At 40.5% G+C, this 20,293-nt stretch overlaps 1 protein-coding gene across 1 annotated transcript in view; it reads right to left on the bottom strand.

The window, feature by feature from the left end:
* sdc2 (syndecan 2) overlaps positions 1-19,870 on the bottom strand; it is a 38,336-nt gene extending 18,466 nt beyond the window's left edge. Inside the window, exon 1 of the mRNA XM_058377678.1 lies at positions 19,475-19,870. Coding sequence (XP_058233661.1) covers positions 19,475-19,534 — 60 coding nt within the window. The 5' untranslated portion in view covers positions 19,535-19,870. The remainder of the gene's footprint in view (positions 1-19,474) is intronic.
* Positions 19,871-20,293: the final 423 nt, after the last annotated feature.

Raw genomic sequence — 20,293 nt, 5'->3', positions numbered from 1 at the left:
ATTGAGTACATTCCAAACAGAATTAAGTAAACCTAAGAGTTATAACGTGAAAGGAAACTTGTCTGAATCCAATGTGCCAGCTGGGATTTTTTTTATATGTCACAGCGATACAGACAGTGGTGTTAGTAAATAGTTTACGACCAACTCGGACTAGATAGCCTCAACAGCATGCAGGGGAAAGCATTGACAGCAGACCCGGCGTCCAGACGCAGCGTGTCAACATTGTACACTGGAAGATAACCTCAGCCACGGTGTGACCGATGTTCTTACAAAAAAATGAATGATTCGCTTGCTCCAGCCTGCCCTGATGTAGACAGATAGGCGAGGTCTCAGTCGGAATAAGGCCATGGCTTTATGCTCTCCCTTCAGGTCCTCTCCTCTTGGGATGCTGATGTATAAATTAGCTGCCAGTTCAAAGTTTAATTTAATCCAGATTTCTGCTATTGCCCAAGTGCCTGTGGCATGCTTTGTCCAGTATCAGGCCTGGCCTTTTTTCCCACTCTGTGACAGGAAACTCTTCTTAAGTGTCAGCTCATTAACCTCTCTGTGGTCGGAGGGGGCAGGCCATGAAAGAGTCTTAACCGGGCAAGGGGGTAAAGGCCAGCAGACAACAATGCCACAATGGCCTTTTCAGAAAATTAAAAGAGAGCCTAGATCTGCTTCGGGCTGTTTCTTAAACATGCCCAGGACCCCCCAGGGTAGTGTGAGAACCACAGAAACAGACACCACCCTCAGGTCTCCAACTATAACTAGAGTTACTTTTTAAAGACTTTGCACCAACATATGACGTATGCTACAGTGACAAGAGCATATCATGACTGTACCTCATTTGGAGGTGTAATTGGGCCTAGAGATAACAGTTTAAACTAAACTGTTCCATATCCATGAGTCACTGTGCAATCCTTACAGCCATGGAACTAAATGCGTGTCTTCCATTAAGAGGATTTGGCCTCTAAGGGGTCAGAAGGCTGTGGTATTTGGTGGGGGTTGGTCGTTCGCACAGGAAGGAAAGGAAAAAAAAGGAAAAAAAAAAAAAACGGTGATGGCTAGAAAAAAGGAGTAAGATGAGCAGATGAAAGAAAGTATAAAAAGCAAGTGAAGACAATAAGAGGATAAAAAAGACAATGGAGATTTCACATAACTGATTTAAGAGGCAGGAGAGTAGCCATTAACCTCCAGGACCGGAGAAATAAAACACATAGGGGATGGGTGTCTAAACCGGCTTTGCTGTCAGAAGCGGAGGAACACTTTTGTGTTCCCGGGGCAGGTAGGAGAATCGCAAAATAATAGTATAAAGGAGGTATGCAGGCCGCAGGCGAAAGCACCAGGTGGTGATTTGTGATCTCATTATGTGAGGCTTATCCGCAATCTGCAGCGCTACTGAAAGATTTTCCGTTTGTGCACCAAAAGCACCAGGCTAACACCATTGAACAGCGTTAGCCTGCAATATCTCTTCCAGGAACGGAAGGCATTATATCTCAGTCGTCATGGCTTCGGAGTTTAGAATAGTCTGCGGTTAGAGCTGAAAATGGAGGATTTCACCATGAGCGTAAAGACCGGTTGTACTTTTAGAAATGTGAAATGACTGCTAATGTCAAGAAAGGAACTCATGCAACACAGCACCAGACACAGCAGGAATCCTGCAGGCCTGTAACCCTTTCACACAGAGGCACGGCTACGCTGAGGATTAGCAGTTTGGGAAATGAGCAGGGGCATTGTGGCACAAGCTGGAGATTAGTCGGATTTCCTGGGGTTCACCAGGCAAAATCAGGACATGTACACAGGGGGACCGAGTAACACCAAAGAGGAGGTCACTCACTTCACTCGCCTGTGGAGTGCATTCAAAGCGTGCGGCCATAACTTAAATTCATTTTTTATGTCATGTAAATAATTCCAGGAAACAGAAATAGGTCACGTACCCAAAGCTCGCCTGTGGTTTAAATATTTCATGATGAAAAAGCATGTCGGAGAATGCACCTCTTCCTAACAGGCCCCTGAAGCCGAGGCTCGGGACGGAAAGCACCTGCGCGGAATGGACTGCCTTCTCGCTAAAGTAGTAAAAACAGCCCGCTTTGTCATTCATCACATGCGAGATAAAGATCATTCATTAAATGTTCGTGTTGAAAACAGTTTTCAAAAGTCTCGCTAACTGAACACGGTGTTTCGTTTTCCTCCCTGCTGTAATTATGAACAAATGTACGCAGTTTGCAGGGTTACGAGTTTCCTTTCCACCATCCCAGAAACTGTCATTTAATTGAACCCTGACCCTGAGAAACTCGAGAGAAACAGGTTAAGCGTGTGTAGAAGTCGTACAGGATCATTCGGACTTGTCCTGGGAATCGCTGAAATCCAGTCTTCCATGATAAACAAATGGCCTGTCATGATTAGCCATGTTCTTTTGTTCAGCAAACAAATACAGACATTTGATGTGTGTCAGGCTCAAGTCATGAGAATGAGCTGTGTTTGGCTTGAGTGTTTTTCAGTCCCAAATGATCTTACTGTGTGTCTGTATTCATTACAACACAGTTCATGATGCGATTAACAAATCAGTGCAAATGGTTGGGACGATGATTTTTCGAATGTATAAAATAATCCTGACAATCCAAGCATGAAGGATCTTTTATATGGAGTCATTAAATATGGCTTGGGTTTAGCATCATGGCACTACAGAGAAACTATAAAATATCATTACATTAAAAATATAAAGTAAGTATATATTAATAACATGTTACAAATAACATTTTGCAAAAAAGAAAAGCCTTGTACACTGAAGGTGATTCATCATGTCTTTACTTTACCTCTAACACAAATTTCAACTCCTACCTCCACGATAAAGTTCCTTAGGAGTGAGTACTCATGAATATAACTGAGCTCTCAACAGCGTACATTTTTACATAACATTTTAATTGGAGTGTGGTTTGTGTGAGGCAGTTCTCACCATTACACCACCCTCCTTCACATCTGAAATAATAAGCGGCGCTTTCACCGTAGAAATACTGCATGCTTCCTGAATAAGCGTTACGGTAAAGAATAAGACGCGGTGAACTGCAGAGCGGCGAGAGTCAAAGACAAAGCAATAAACAGCTGCAATGCAGTACTGAGCCGAGATGCAGTACATCGTAAGCGCTTGAACGTCGCACCTTAACAGCTCAAAGAAATCAGACCGAACCTGAAGGCAGTCAAACACTTGCTGTCATTTTAGACATCTACCTTCAAGCAGTCGACTTTAATTAGGACGAGAATCCACCAGCAAGCCGAAGCACAACGACTGGCAAGCAACGCCTAGTTTGAACAAAGAGAACTAGCTGAAACTTTGTCAAGCGTAACGTGGTGAACTCCAGGATCTGCTTTCAGGGGAACTCTCCTCTGTTTAAATGCGAATATTCTTTTTGGTAAAGCCAAGACACGCTGGACAATACTCAACACCCATTCGTATCAACTAGAGCAATGCGATATGACGATATAATGCTGATTAATATCTATATAATGACAACACCAAATGATTCGTTTGTTCTTCGTGAAATTCTTTCGTGAATGCTGGACATAAATCTCTGCACATATAGCGACACTTGTTGATGCTGTTCACCAAACCCCAGGCGAATGATCGTGATTTATACCACACAACTTTACACTGCTTTTCTGATGCTTGGCCATCTGAAATGAAAACAGCCTTTATTTGTCACATATACATTACAGCACAGTGAAAATCTTTCTTCGAATATCCCGTCGTTGGAGGTTGGGGTCAGAGCGCAGGGTCAGCCATGATACGGCGCCCCTGGGGCAGAGAGGGTTAAGGGCCTTGCTCAAGGGCCCAACAGTGGCAACTTGGCGGTGCTGGGGCTTGAACCCCTGATCTTCCGGTCAACGACCTAGAGCCTTAACCACTTGAGCCACCACTGCCCATCTGATTGGTCAAACAGTTGACAGAATTTAATTTAACAGCAGAGCTTCAGCTGAAAGGCAAATCAAAAGTTCATATTAATGTGCTCTTTCTTTAATAGGATCCTTTATAAAGGAAAGTCTACATAAACCTATTAAAAGCAGCGTAATTGTTGATGAATTTTCTGTGAACTGATCTTTATTTAGAATTTTTCTATTGGAAACGAGTGCTCTCCAGAGCGCTGTAAGAGTCGGGGGCAGAAGGTTTCGTGGTTTCTCTGTAAAACGCTGCAGTTTTTGTGTTGCATGAAAGAAAGAGAAAACGATCAAGGGAAGGATGGATTATAGCTGTTATAAAAATACGTGACAAAACTACAGTTTAGGTTGGAAGTTTACAGACGGCCGTGCAGAATCTGCAAAATGCTAATAAATAAATAAATAAATGGGATCATAGAAACAGCATTTTATATAAGCTATATAAAGATATACACGTTTCCCAGAAGACAAAGTATTAACAATTTACACCGATCATCCTGTTTAAAAGTTTACTGTTAATGTACCGAGTTGCTTTCTTGAGAATCAGTGGCTTTTTGCAGCTTTTATAATAGTTTACAATGCATTAGTCCCTCGGCTGTCCTCAGTGTGAAAAGATGGACCCCGTCATCATATATCTGCTGTAGGGAAAAGGATCAAATATTCAGAAGATGCAGAAAACCCAAAGAATGTGCAGGAGCTGGAGGATTTTTCTGAAGAACGGTGGGTAGTTTAACTGCACAGGACGGACTCACTCGGACTCAGAGTCAGGACAGAAACTTTGGATCTGTTCATTTGTGTAAATTCTGTTGTTATTATTGTGCCTTGTGGACTATATGTAAACATCTGTCGTGTGAAAGACAAGACTAATCTTTTTATTAACATTTTGCAGAAGGCTGTATGTACAGGACGTGACAAAATGTAGCTAAGAAGAGATCAAAAATACAAAGCGGTGCTGTTTAATTATAAACGCTAGTGTTCACGTATTGCTGTGGTATAAGAGGAATAAAACCCCTGCAGGATGAGTTGTTACTGAAACACGATTCTAATGGTAGTAATGGCACCACATGACCCTGTCGTTGATTATTTATCTCCTTTAAACAGCATGTGCCGTTGTGTTTATTCCTTATCCATATCGTGTATTTTGGAGATGATTTTTTTTATTTGCTAAATTGCCCACTTGATACTACCATGCACTAATTTTCACCTTTTAATTAGGGTTTGTTTTTTTTTTTGTTGTTGTTGTTGGTTTTTAGAGATAAGCAAAATAGTCTGTTTTTCCTCACCATGATGTATTCTGTTTTTACACCCTTTAGAGATACTCTTGGGAATATTTGTCACAATTCTCAACCTCACGATGCGGAAAAACAGCACAACTTGAAATAATACTGAATCACGGAAAAAAACAAACACAGAAAACCTCCATGGTCTGATTACGTGACAATATTCAAGCTTTTTAAACAATTATAGAAAACTTTATGCTGGGTTTCAAACCTCCGAGGCATTTCATTAAATCTTGAAAATATATATGTATTATATATATATATATATAAATAAACACTCCTAGTAATTACTGTCTCCAAAGGATATGGAACCTTGTCAAATTTGCATCTGAGAGCAAAGAGTGGAAACAAAAATATCATCTGCGGATGACACTAGCCCGTTCAGAGCTCCGTAATTCCTGCTCTGGATGACAGACCGCACGCGGTGCTCAAAGAACAGCTTTGAAAGGAGTCTGTCATTTGTATCTGTATAAAAGAAAACACATTTGTGCTCCTCTAATGCTTCTCGATCCCCCACCGTCTTTTAAACGGAGCAAAACCCAGGCCTGCTGGAGTTTACAGCACGGAGATGAGTGTTAACACAGTGCATTAGCTCCGATTAACTCCTGCTCTCAGAGCTGTCGCATTAATGCGCCTGGGCACGTTAAAAAAAAAAACACATAAAAAAAATATACCCGAGCTTTGGATGCTGTTTGACCCATAGTTATTAAAGATCAACAAAGTCCCCCCTGCTGTCCAATCTTCTGGGAGCAATTCCCGTCGCTGTCTCGACCCTCTTTTATGTGAAATGTACCCTCTCGCAGCTTGATTAGGTAGTCACAGTTTAAATGCATTGGACATGGTGTCTGCCACCAGCGCTCACGAAATCGATGCTTCACAGCGGCCGGCGAGACGGACTTTTCGGTATTCTAAATTCCGCTAAAGAGAAAATTGGTTTTTCGAGGAACTAGACAAGAGCCCCACTTTATGTTTTACAAAACATTTACAGACACTATCTGTATGCTTCCTTGAGAAACTAAAGTCACATTTATTTACTATAGGATTTCGGCTTCATTAAGATTTAGGATGTTAAGACACACGTGAGATGTTAAGCTGAATTATTTCTAATCAACTAACAAACTAACAATAACTATTTCTAACAAACTCCTATTCTTTTCCTAATGATCACAGGTTCGAAGGATGAAATAAATCTGAAGCTTATAAAACGCAGCAAGTATACAACAACTGGAACGCACGTCCGAACTGGCTTTTAACTGCTACGAGCTGGATCATAAGGCTGGAACGAATGGAAATTACATTAATGTGCATTCTTCTGCTCCGCAAAGCACAGTGGAGATTTCAATAAGGCGTGTTTGAGAGATAATAAAGAGCGCTCATGATTATGAGTGATTGCAGATGTGCTAAATGTAGCGTGGCGCTTTCCGCAGCCATTTAAAGCGCACAAAGGGAAAGTTCGCTGACCACGTGATGACATGTCTGTGCCAGCGTATGACGTTTAAAAAGTACTGCGTGTTTAAATAAATCGCTGGGGCATTTATAATTACGGGGTATCGGCTTAATGCTTTGGCGAGACCATGACAAAGCCGGCAAAGAAACTGCGCCTTGCGTTTGGGATGTTACGCAGACAGAATGGTGTCAGAGTCTAATTAAACGCACGCTGTAATCGCTCCAGATTTAAGTCATTTCATCGCTCTAATGCGTTTAGAGCCATGTGGCAAAACTCCAAAGGTCTGAACCATGCATTTCTCTGATCCACATATGGCATTTCAGATAAACAAAAAGCTCCAGCCAGGAAGCACGTTCTCGGCATTCGTCACCGTCCTGTAGGTTGAATTGTTTCGCATCTTGACTGTGTTAACACGCGGACTTGTCCTGTTGTTTCCTCAGCACGGATCCCTCGCAGTATGAGAGGAGATCAGATCTCTGACATCAGAATGTTTTTCAAGGGCTTTACTTTCCACTCTCCACACCTCCCTGAGTTTAACTACTGTTTTCTACAAACATAATCCTCTAAAGGAGATTTCCGTTTGTTGTGTTAAGGCATGCCGGAGCTAAAAGCAAAAGGAAATGAGAGGAGCTTGTACAGGATGTTTCCTTTACGTGTTCAGGGTCTAGGATCTGATCTGGCAATCTCACTCTCGAACCCAGGTGTTGTTAACTGGTGTATCACTGGGTCTGGATGCAGTTTGAGGGGATTGAACCATGTGTTTTTAAAATACTGTAGCAGAAACAGCATTCCAGCGACTTTATTTTCGTTCACATGAAGCCAACTGCATCTTTTTCACAACTGCAGCCTGTGGTGCAAAAAGCAATAAAGCACCATCCTTCCACTTCCGCTTACACGATTACACAGACACCTGGTTAGTGCTGGTGTGATTGACAGGACAGAGAGTACGCTATCACTCCCATCCAGAAAGCATGCTCAGTTCTGCTCTTTTCATCAGATGACTGTGATCGGGATTCAGACTCATGGTCTCCAGACGATGAAGCGAACTGTTTTCTGCTGCGCCGCTCGGCCACTTAATAGACCTGTCATTTTATTTACCCTCTCGAAATAAGGAGAGTAAGGACAGTGCAATATGACAAAAACAGAGTGTTTAGAGTTGACTGGTGTGTGTTTATTGTCCACTTTAAGAACTCAAAACTAGACGTCGGATTCGTTCAGAGGTTGTGAGTCTTGTTTTAGTGAAACAAACATGGTCGCAAAGCCAAACTATAGCCGTGACCTAATAACTAAGTTTAGACAGCAATAAAAGGTGACTATGGTCTTCAGAAAGTCCTGCTAGTTGCAACTTTCAAAGTTTTATTGAAAACCTTTGCTATTAAAATGAAAAATTCTATAGTTTATTTATACTAGAATATGTCGAAAGAAAAGTTGTGACAAGTTGGAACGGAATTTTTCTAGACAAATCCACTAAACGATTATATATTATATTATATACAAATACATATATTTTTGAGACACATTTGTAACAAAAGAAAACGTTGAGGCCTTCACAAGGCTTTGACTCAGAAAAAGGAAAATTCTATTAACAAGCCATTTAAAAAAAAATCCTTAAAAGAGTTACGATAACTAACAAGAGTTTCTGGACTATTTCTACTTTCTGCTTGAAGTGTTTGTGAATTGCCAGAGGTATGCAAAACTTTATCTGTATGTAGCAAGTGCTTCCAGCTTTCAGGGGAAAAACCAGTGAAAAAAACAGCCGCTAGAAAACAAATGCACATACGTCCTGCAGATGTTTCTGCTGCTGATATATACAAGGTTAACATCAGGAGAATAGAGCTAGACAAATTTCTCCTCCCCAACTCTCCCCCACCACCACCTCATCATTCTTTCCATCTGTGGGAGAAAGAATAATGTCAGTGTTCATGGGAGCAGCTATAGCCAGAGTAATAATAGCACTGCGGGGAGAGAATCAGTCGGGGCTGGAAGTGTGGGCTGATGGCAAAACAAGAGCGAGAGCAAGAGCAAGAGTCCCTTCACGGTCCTGAGAGCCTGGACTGCCGAGGCCATTAAGGACGACGTGAAGACGTAGAGTGAGCCAAGAGACCGTGCTCTATGGGACTGCTTCAGATGACTGATTTCGGCGTGAACGCACCGTGAAGGCAATTATAATGGGAGATAAAGGAGAGGAAAAAGACTACACCAGCTGTAATGATGCTCGTAAATGGATGCAGATATTTGCTCTTTGCAACAGTTCTGTTCTATGTATCAAGGGTTCAAATAAATATAATGATTTTGGTTTTATTAATCAAATCCTATCCTGCTCCAAACAAAGCAGGCTTCTCCTCTCCTCATTTCTCTTCTCCTCTTTTCTTCTCTCCTTTTTTCTCCTCTCTTCCCTGCTCCTCTCTTGATTTTTCTTCTCTCATTTCCTCTGTTCTCCTCTCCTCTATTTTCCTCTCCTCTCTTCTCTTCTCTTTTTTTCCCTCTCCTCTGCTCTCTTCTCCTCTCCCCTCTTCTCTTTTTTTCCCTCTCCTCTGCTCTCTTCTCTTCTCTTCTCTTCTTTTCCCTCTCCTCTGCTCTCTTCTCCTCTCCCCTCTTCTCCTCTCCCCTCTTCTCTTCTCTTCTCTTCTCTTCTCTTCTTTTCCCTCTCCTCTGCTCTCTTCTCCTCTCCTCTTCTATCCTCTCCTCTTTCCTCCTTTCCTTTCCTCTAGTCTCCTCTTTTCTCCTCTCCCCTCTTCTCCTCTCTTTTCATCTATTCCCTCTCCTCTCCTCTTTTCCTCTCCTCTCCTCTTTTCTCTTCTCCGCTCTTTTCGTCTATTTCCTCTCTTCTCCTCTCCTCTTTACTCCTGTCCTCTTCTTTTCACCACTCCTCTCCTCTCTTTTTACTTCTTTTCTCCTCCTTGAGCCTCTCCTCTTTTCTCCTCTCTTCTCTTGTATGACAGCACAACCTCATCTCCTCTGCTCTCTTTTTACCTCTTTTCTCCTCTCCTCTCCTCCTTTTTCCTCTCCTCTCTTCTTCTCTCTTCTCTTGTATGACAGCATGACCTGCATGTCTGGGAGCTGGAATCCTAGTCCATGCATGCCATTTCACCGTTCCATTTTTCATGGACACATGACACTATTGAGCAGCTTAAAATGCCTGTGTTTCTGCACTGCCATGTGACTGAAGTGACATCTGACTGGCTGCATGTCGCTTCAACGCTCAACGCACACCAACTTCATTACTGTAGGAGTGAAATACAGGTGTTTATTCTACAAAGACGCCCGTGATATCCCTGATAGCCCGTGCAGGCTTATTACATTTACATCTGCTCATTTGGCAGACACATTTTATTCAAAGCAACGGAGTAGCTCAGAGTGAAGGGAGTCGTTTAAAGTCTCCGGTGTTTGAACTCGTAACCTATGATCGTTAGCTTGGAAGCTTGGCACTAATTACTAATTACTTCTTGTAGTTAAATTAGCTGATAATCACAAGTGCAGTTTCCCAGAAATCCCTGCACCAGGATCGCAAGGAAGTCACACACCTGTGTTTTTAATCAGGCGATGATCCTTTTCTTTTTTTGAAGAAAAGAAGAAGAAAAAGAAGAAGCTCTCACACAAAAAATCTGTAATGCATGTGTAGATAACATGCTCAGTTTTAATGGACTGAATTAAGGCATCATTATCTGTTACAAATAAAGAAATCCTGTTCTCATTTGCCAGAAATATGACTTCCTGCAAAGGAAGGATTCAAACACACTATGATGTGCTATTAAAGGAAACTAATTGTCCAAAACCAAGTACAGTGGACCCTCATCATACGAACGTCCCCCCCTTATAAATTTTCGCCTTAAGAATTGAAATTTTGCAAGACATTTGCATCGGCATACGAAGCATTTCCAGCATATGAACAAACCGAAGTTGCTGGTACGTATGGGAGCTGTTCAAAACTTGTTTGTGTCAGAGGAAAGCTAACAAAACCAACCCGAAACGAGTCCAGGACTTTTACAAACAATTGTCAGTCAGGGAAAGCTGCTTTGAAAGAGTCAACCCACGATAGCAACATTGCCTTCGGCATGCGTTCAAATGTTATGTGGTTTTTCGCATGTTTTTGTTGACAGATTGGTGGCGTTGGTGGTCTGTTCTATTTGTAGCCCAAGCTTGGTGGCACAACTTCCTGTGAGAACCCTTGACCTTTAATTATTAACGAAAATAATTTGGTATTGCCGAGGTTCCACTGCAAAGTAAAGTTTCTGCAAAGTCTGGGCACAACTACTTAGTACCTGTTATCACTTACATTGTTAAAAATAACACACAACACAAAACACGCTACAGCTGAGACACACACTTTACACACGTTTCTGTATCACATCCGAGTCACTGTGTGAATTCAGTGCATAGAAAGGAGCGAACTTTTTTCAGGGCTGCTGTTAGAGAAAATGCTTCAACATTTATTGACCAATCAGGATTGGGAATGTTAAATAAGCACTTTTTTTCTTTCTTTCAGACAATGACTCCACTCAGTACAAACAACAGCAAATCAAAAGGCCAGAACAGAAACTCTCACTTGTAGGATTTAGTTTTTGGAGAGCACTAGACTGCGCACAAGCTTTTGCCCACGGCCAAGGGCTTCTGAAGTGTCGAGAGTTTCTGAAGGGTGAGAAATCAGTGTGAACACCTCACTTTTGTCTCTTCATCTCAAATACACAGCACACAATACAGCAAACCTGTCCTCGAGAGAAAACAATAAAACAAAAACAAAAAAAAAAAAACTAAAAACTCATACAGAGCAAATTTGTGTTTCACTGTAAACAAAACAATCAATCTCATCTGCTATTCTGATGCTTCCTGTAGTAGGTCCACATCTCTCTCGTTAATCTAAGCTGCAAAATGAGCTCCGTTCAACCGTGACACATTTGCAACACGGTGAAATGAGCGAGTAAGACAAAACAATTAACAGTTCACTCAGCTGCCTCAGGAAAAGGCATAATGCTCAGTTATTAGAGGTCTGCCTCCGACGGCAAGGTAGTCATGACCTCGCATAAATCTCCATTCTGAAAGCACGAGAGTGACCTCACTTCCTGACAAATCTCCTTGTACAAGGCTTTCAAAGCTGTCGTGTGGATCAGGAAGCGCAGCATGGTACAGAGGGCACCTGTACAAGGTGGTGTGTGTTTGGCTGCCGTGATTCCAATGAACGTGAACGTGAACTCGTTTAGGAAATAAAGCAACCTGTGGGTGCGTTTTAGCTGATAATGACGACATCATTGGTTTTCACAACATACATGTAGCATGAGTCTGAAACCTGAGACAGGAGCTATCACATTGTGATTCGAATCTCATCAAGCAGGCCCAGTGTGCAAAACCACCTAAAACACAGATCCATTTTCCACTTTACGGCCCCAAATGAAACTTTTGCCACAAAAGAGAACATCAAGGCTGAACGAGCAGCTAATTAATGATGCAACAAAATGTAAATTCAAGGCAAAACAATTCAATTAAAGATGCAATGGGCTAGTAACACAAACATATTTTTTTTTTATTAATCTGCTTCTTTTTTGTAGCACTGTATCATCTTGTTTATGCCCTTGGATGAAACAATCAGGTAATGTATAAAAAAAAAAAAAAAAGGTGTGTATTCATAGCTAGCGGCATATGTTACTCAAGCGGCATCAACATGAAACTCAAATCGCAATTACTGCAGCTTTTATTCATTTTGTGGTCATTAAATATCGTGGAAATTTGTGCTATTTTGAATAAAAAGGCAACGCTGAACAGGTTGTTAGAGGCGTTTTAATGTATTCATGATGGCTTGTGCAAGGAAAAGAAGAAGACTGAATTTGATCAGAATGAAATTCAAAAATCTCAGATTGAATCGTTACATTTTGCATTTAATAAATTTTTACAAAGAATGTTGTTTTTAATCGATTGTCAGTTTTGCTTATTTGAGGCTTGAGTGAACATCCATAATAAAACAAAAGCCGACTATTATTTACTGCTTAGTGCCTTCTTTTTTGTCTGCAGGCAAAAAGTGGTTTGAACAAAAGCATCGCCCGTAATCAACACAGATCTGCCTGCTTTCCAGACAGGCCACTTTAATTGCAATGTCAACACCGTGCCAGCATAGAGAATCAATGTGCTACGCCAGCTTTCACTGAAATTGATGCAGCTTTTCACGGCTACAGGGCACGGTGACTGAGACTCCAATCAATGGCAGGACGCAGAACAAACCAGCATGCCAGTGAAGCATGGAATTACTCTGTGGCTGGTGCCAGTCCAAACCTGGACAAGATTCGAGCCTGTAAGTGGCGGAAACACAACCCCATACTCGTCCGTTACATAACGGACCACCGGGCAATAGACAATACCTATTTCAAAAACAGTAGAGCTCTTTAACTTGGAGCAGTTCTCAGATTTTTCTAATGGCTGACGGCCATTATTAGTGATCTCATGCAAAATAATGAGCCATTAAAACCACGAGGCCGGCAAACTAAGCCAAAAACACAACAACGGCTGATAATACAGAAGCACTAAGTTAATGAGATCCATAATTGAACTTTTAACAACATGTACTGGACCATAAAATGGCAATCTATAAACACACTTTACTTTACCGTCTTCTTTTTTCCCCACATCTGCTCCTCGTATTGTATTACCTGACGGTGCGTATTAAATACTTTCTTCTCAGACAACAATGAATTACTGTGTTGTGCCACGATGCCATAGAAACAGGTTCGATTCACCGTGTAAAGGAATGGTGAACTTTCGTTTAATGGGTGTATTAGCCAGGAAAGTCTAAAAGTGTTTCTCTAAATTAGTGCAAGCCAAAAAGGTAAAGGCAAGAAATCGTCTTCTGTAATCCCTTTATCCCAGTCAGTGTCGTGGTCCCAGGAACTCTGGATATGAGGAGAGGACACACTCTGATGTGAAATCAGTCTAACAGCCAAACCATCTACTGTGGAAGATGAGAAGAAACCAGAGAACCCACAGGAAAGTCACACACACGAGGAGAATATATGAAACGTCAGGCAGACAGTAACCTGAGCTCAGACTCGAACCCTGGAGCCATACTACCCTCTGCACCTCGACATTCCACCAAATATTAATCACAGTGCCGAGGAATCAATGTGTTAAATGTTAATTTATTCTTTTCATCAATCTTTACACACCATCATTCCCAACATGTCTTTTATTAAAAAAACCACAATTACTAGATCCAGATTTGAAAAATGCATTCACACCGCCAATTTAGTCTGAAACACAGTTGATTTTAAGAGAATTTCACATTTAATGTAAAAGCAGTCATGTGGTCCACTGAGCGTAAACTTGATACTGAACCCGAGACTACCTGTAAGTGTTGTGAGTTCAGATTCTGTGATTCCAGTAATTCCTGTAAATGTGTACTCGGGTCTGCACTTGTTCTGGAAGTAAAGTAATCCGAGTATGTGGTTTAGCCGATGAAGACATGATTAGTTCGTGGCTCAAGTAGTTAAGGCTCTGGGTGATTCAAGCCCCAGCACAGCCAAGCTGCCATTGTTGGGTCCTTGAGCAAAGGCGGTCCCCTGCTCCAGGGGAGCTGTATCGTGGCTGACCCTGTGCTTTAACCCCAACCCTCCAAGAAAGAATTTCACTGTGCAGTAATGTATATGTGATAAATAAAGGCTTCTTAAAAACACATGTGTAGCATGAGTGTCAGTGGAACAATGTGGAACACAAAAGAGGTGAGACACCTTACTGTGAATAAATATACATTATATATATACACATTATATATGGTGAGTCATGTGAAGAATTGTGTTCTCCATGTGTGTTTGTAATGATCTAGGAATACAGTTCGATAGAATCAAGCGAGTCTGAAACCAGATTGTGGGGACAATCATACAGCACAGGAAAAAGATCTAATTAGGAAAATGATAAAGTAATCTGCAAAACTTTAACCAGAATATTGAACTTCTATACTAAAAACTTTATGAAGTGCCTGAGGTCAATCCAGAAGCATGTTCTTCTGTCCAGCTGGAGTGATTATGTGTGGTGTCACATCGAGGTGATGGCAGTATTGCAGGCAAATTCCAGAAATCCGCAATAAAAGCTGAACTTTTAAGTCTTTAGTGCCTGAGTTTAAAAGCTGTGTTTTGCCACGCTGACACCGAGCAACACACAATTTGCAAAAAGCACTAGTATTACATAGCCTGCAAGCAACTGAGCTTTTTTTTTTTTTGACAAATCCTTTCACAAAATAACTGAATAATGCCCAAACTTTCTGTGTAAACAAACAGCCCATGGAGAAAGCTTTTAGACAGGTCTAGTCCACCAAAAGACACCGAAATAATGGAGCACATCAAGATACCATTAGATAAAACACATGGTAGCATATGACATTTGTCTTCCCGACATCACCTGACACTGGGTATCTTCTCTATTTTTTCTTTTTGTCATTCCTATATGACTATTACAGGGTTTATGTTTGTTTCATGGGCGGTGTTGCCCTTTCAGTTCACTCCTCTGGAAATGGGGGGGGAAAAAATTGCCTTGGGTAATGCATTTCAAACTGTTGCAAGGTGAAGCACCATCCAGTAAATTTTGAGACATGTGGTTGGAACGGTTATGAATCTTTCATACGCCTCAGAATCCATGCCGCTGCTGTCAGCAGTCACATCATCACTAAAGATAAGTGAGTCACTTCCACTGGCAGCTGTACATAACCATGTCACCATGTTGCACAGAGAAGGTGTTAGGCGCTCATTAGATTTTTTTTCTTCTCTTCATGACTCTTTCTCTCGTACAGGCTCATCTTGAGTTCTATACCGATTTATAAGGCTTTATAAGCATGCATAAGGATCTCTAATTGCTGTGCTGTTTTCTTTCTGCTAGTCTTAACCTCTATCCTAAATCGTATAGCTATTACCAAGCTAGCTACGCATCTTTTCTCCTGTAGTCTCGCCAGTTTCTGGTAACACCAAGCTCACCAACAGTAATCCAGACACTAAAACACAACTAGAATTAACTCCCAACCTTCAGTTAGTTTATCTGTGTATGAACATGAGCAATAAACAAAAGCAGACGACTTCCCAAGAAACCAAACGTCTGATTGTTAACTCTTGGTGCCATACTTTCTACAACAGTGCTATTGAGGACCCAGTCTCGTGTGCATTATCAATAAATTCTATTATAATAAACACACAAATAACAGCAGCCAAACTGTATAAAAAAAACCTGCACAGATTGTGCTGGCACTCTGACATGGGAAAGTCTTTAAGACTTTGCGGTTTAACAGACTTGACGGTCTGCATTTTTATGTCTAACTCCACAAAAAAAAGCTAGTGAAGGAACGAGTGTTTATAGCTGTGATGATGGGAACTAGCTAATTTTGCAGCTGTTCCGAAACATTCAATGTGTCTACATACGCCAAACAACAAAATTTTGATTTAATTAATAAACAATTGTAATAGCTGGCAAATTACTGTGGCATAAGAGGAATAAAAGTGCCATCATCCCACACCACTGTTGCTTATTTTTCCTATAACTGTATGCCCGGGTGTGTTTTATTCCTTACGTATACAATAAAATGATGTTGGATGTTAAATGTTAAATCCACAGAGTAAAATCAGACGCATTGGTGTAGGGACTGAAAACATCAGCCACAAAAAGAGTTACTGTGCAATTACCCCCTTACCCTTCTGTCGTGTGCCTGCAAGGCTGGTTAATAACTGTGTATCTTTTAAATTTCATTTCATTTAACATCACTTAGCCAAACGGTGGAATTAGTATTAAAGGGTGCATGGATTGTCTGCCATGTAACTCGTATGCATATGTCGTGCCTTCAGGGTCTAAAGGCTAAGCGTTCAATCCGAATGGTGCAATTACTGTGGTGCAGCTGGTCTACTTGCCATCGGGGCTGGTTACTTTTCTAAAGCCGACAGATCCTTTTAACTTATTTCGTCTCGAAGCCATCAAACCAGTGCAAAGCTGTCTGTGATTGAGCAACAACGTGTATGAACTTCAACATCAATGGTCTGAATGCGCCCAACAAAGTCAATCCAGTAAACGCTAAAAGTGGAAAGGAATGGAAAGGTTTTTTTTTTTTCGAACCACAGGAACTAGCTGACTAAAAGCGTAGTTATCGTAGACTTAATGTTAAACATTATCTAGCTAGTAACGTGTCCGCAAGTTGCCTAACATGGCTACAGTTTAACCGCGCTGAGGCAAAGTCTTCTTTAACGTTGCTTAAATTTAAAAGTTATTTTAGGCCTGTACTTTTGAACACTGTGAACATGCCTTGCCATGTGAAGACACTCTGTACTTAAATAGCATGCTATAATAGATTGCCAAAAGCATGTCAGGACAATTCATGCATGTTTTTATACAGCTTGGCTGCTGTTATTTTTGTCGTGTGTATTATATAATAGAAATGATTGCTAACTCATGTGAGAATGTAGACGTGTGAAATTATTCTGTTATTGAAAAGTCTCTTTGTTGTTTCAGTACTTTGATTTAACAAAAAACGATTCGGCAGAATTAAACTAGTTTCTAGAAGTGTACTGAATGAGTTTCTCACCAATCTCTAAACAAACTAAAAGTTCAAAATAAAATCTTAGCTGACAGGATGATGAGTGAGTGCATGTCAACAAATGTCATGAGTGCATGACCTTAAAAGAAAAAAGACGATGTTAAACGATGCTGAAATTTCTTTCCACTCAACAAGATAATTACACGTGGATGTAGATTTTGCAACCAATTTCCATAATAGTGTAATTAATGATAGGAATAGGCAGTAATGTGGATATTTAAGAATTTAATTTAATGTCTAGCTATGGGTTCGAATGTTTAAGCTGTGTTTATTTGACACTGTTTGACCGAGCTGTGCATTTATGCTTATCTTTCAGGTATAATGGATATAAAAAAGCCTACACACCCCTGTTAAAGTGGCAGGTTTTGAGAAAAAGAAAAAAAAGAAAAGAAGGATGAAAGAAAAGAAAGAAGAAAGTTAAAGATAAATCATGTCAGAACTTTATCCACCCTCAATGTAAAATTATAAAATATAAAAGATAACATAACAGAAGTCAAAAACAATCATAAATATATTTAAGGGAAATAAATAAACAAACAAACAAATAAATAAATAAATAAATAAATAAATAAATAAATAAATAAATAAATATTGTTATTATTATCATTATTATAAAAACATACAATAACCTGGTTACTGTATGTAAACCCCTAAACTTTTACTTTATTGAAGCACCTTTTGATTTTATTACACTTTTTTTCCATTTTATTACAGTCAGTTTGGGTAAGAGTCTATCAGCATGGTACATCTTCGCTTGACAATTTTTTCCACCACTCTTTCTCGCCAAAACTCTCTAGATTCATCACATTGTAAATTCACCCAATAGATTCTGAGTTGGATTCAGGTCTGAGCTCTGGCTAGATCATTCAACACTGATCTTTAGGTGTAGCAATTCCTTTGTTAATTTGGATGTTTGCTTGAGGTCATTGTCAAGCTGAAAGATGAAATTCCTTTTCATCTTCAGCTTAATAGCCGACACCTGAAGATTCCGTCTAGCCGTCCTACCCCATAACCCAGACATGTGAAGAATATGAGAGATTGTTGTCACATGCAGAGAGTAATCAGTACGTGTCAGATCTTCCTGCAGCTCCTTTAATGCTGCTCTAACCCTCTTGGCAGCCTCCCTGGTAAGCTTTTGTCTTGTTCTTTTAAAATATTGGAGGGACGACCTGCTCTTGGTGATGTCACTGTGGTACTCCATTTTCTCGATTATGGCCTTTACGGTGTTTCGTGGGACATCTAATGTTTGGGAAATGTATTTACACCACTCAATATCTACCTTTCAACATGTAAGATCCCATGCATGCTTTTTTTAAGCTCCACAGACCATCCATGAAACCAAGATGTAAAGAAAAGCCAAGAAACCGAAACAGCTGGTCTTTATTCGGGGTTAATCAGTATCATTGTAATGATGACAGCTGTAATTGAATGCATTTTAAACACGAGATAGAATGTGATTGCTTTCAGACTCAAGACAGCCATATGCCCTATTATAAAAGGGTGGTACACACTTATGCAAGCAGGTTATAGTAACTTTTTTCTCATTTTCCCTGATCACTACATTTTTATTCTCAGACAAAGTCCTGCTATCGTTTGTTACTTCACAAAAACCTTCTATTTATCTAGATTATATATATATATATATATATATATATATATATATATATATATATATATATATATATATATATATATATATATATCCATCCATTTACAATAGATTGATCAGTTTCCATTCAACCAGCATAGGAAAGAGAGGTCGTTTATAACATTGTGTGAAATAACATGCCATAGATGATGAGCATTTTAGACTGAAGTCTGGGGAAGGTTTATTAGTTACAAATGGACATTATTAATCAGTGTTTGTTGGTCATTTCCCAATCAAAATCGCTCACTCGTGAACAGCTGTAAAAACACACACTGCAGTTTAAAGTGAAACATCTATTTGTTTTGCATTACAGCAGTATATTCAACATTACCTCCGGCTTTTCACTCTCACCTTTAAACGCGGCTTGAAAAGGCGCAGTGCAACATGTTGCGTCTCATGTCGCGTGAACTTTAAACGGTGTTGAAAAGGCTGAGGCTCTCGCACCGAGTTTGGTTCACAAAGGTCGTGTAGTTTGCAATGAATGAATATCTCGCACCTTTCTTCAAATCAACTCTAGACGAACTGACCTTAATGTTGCAAAAGGTCTGGGTTTTTACAGTGGAGTTCAAGGCAAGGCAAGGTTGCTTCGGAAGAGTTTATTTTATTTTTTTCCAGCAAAAAGAAGAAGGTAAACTCACCCTTTCTCCGGAAAGAAAGACCGTCAAGCAGAGGGTCAATATCATCCAAAGGTTCCTCATAATTCCCCGGACAAGCGCGAGGCTTCGTGCAGCAAAGCGAACAAATCTCTTCTACTGAGTAACTCTGTGCGCCTCTCTCTCTCTCTCTCTCTCTCTCTCTCCACCTTCGCCCCCTCTCTCTCTCTCTCTCTCTCACTCTCTCTCACCCACTCAGGAGCCCAAGTCCCACCGGATACGTGTTGCTTTTTTCTTCCCCCCCTTCACACTATTCCGCAGCGCACTTTGTTTCCATTCGTTTTTCCCTCAATATAAAGTGCTGCGTGCGGAAATAATGATGAAAATCACTGTTTATTTTCCTCGCAGTCTGTATAGTGTGTTACTGAGCCGAACAACAGCAAATCCAGGTCAGCTGAGAGAGAGAGAGAGAGAGAGAGAGAGAGAGCTGGGCCAAGTGATTGACATGTCTACCGACCACTTATAATACAGAGTGGGAGGGGTAGAGCGCTCTCCTTTTCTCTGCTCTCCTTTCCTCTACCTTCCTTTCCTCTTCTCTTCTCTTCTCTTCTCTTCTCTTCTCTTCTCTTCTCTTCTCTTCTGTTCTTCTCTCTGACTTTAAATGAGCTCAGTCACTAATTTTTCATTTGATTGACTTTTTTTTCTTTTTTTTTTCATTTTTACAAAATAAAAAGGTCTGTTGTGTGTGTGTGTCTGTGTGTGTGTGTGTCTGTGTGTGTCTGTGTGTGTGTGTGTGTGTGAAATTCTGTACAAATCACCTTTTTTCTTTCCCATTACTGACTTTCTAAGAGTTTGACCACCTGT

The sequence above is a fragment of the Hemibagrus wyckioides genome, linkage group LG24, assembly GCF_019097595.1.
Source record: "Hemibagrus wyckioides isolate EC202008001 linkage group LG24, SWU_Hwy_1.0, whole genome shotgun sequence".
Taxonomy (NCBI): Eukaryota; Metazoa; Chordata; class Actinopteri; order Siluriformes; family Bagridae; genus Hemibagrus; species Hemibagrus wyckioides.
The sequence above is the reverse complement of the archived record's forward strand: the minus strand, read 5'-3'. Positions and strand labels throughout refer to the sequence as shown.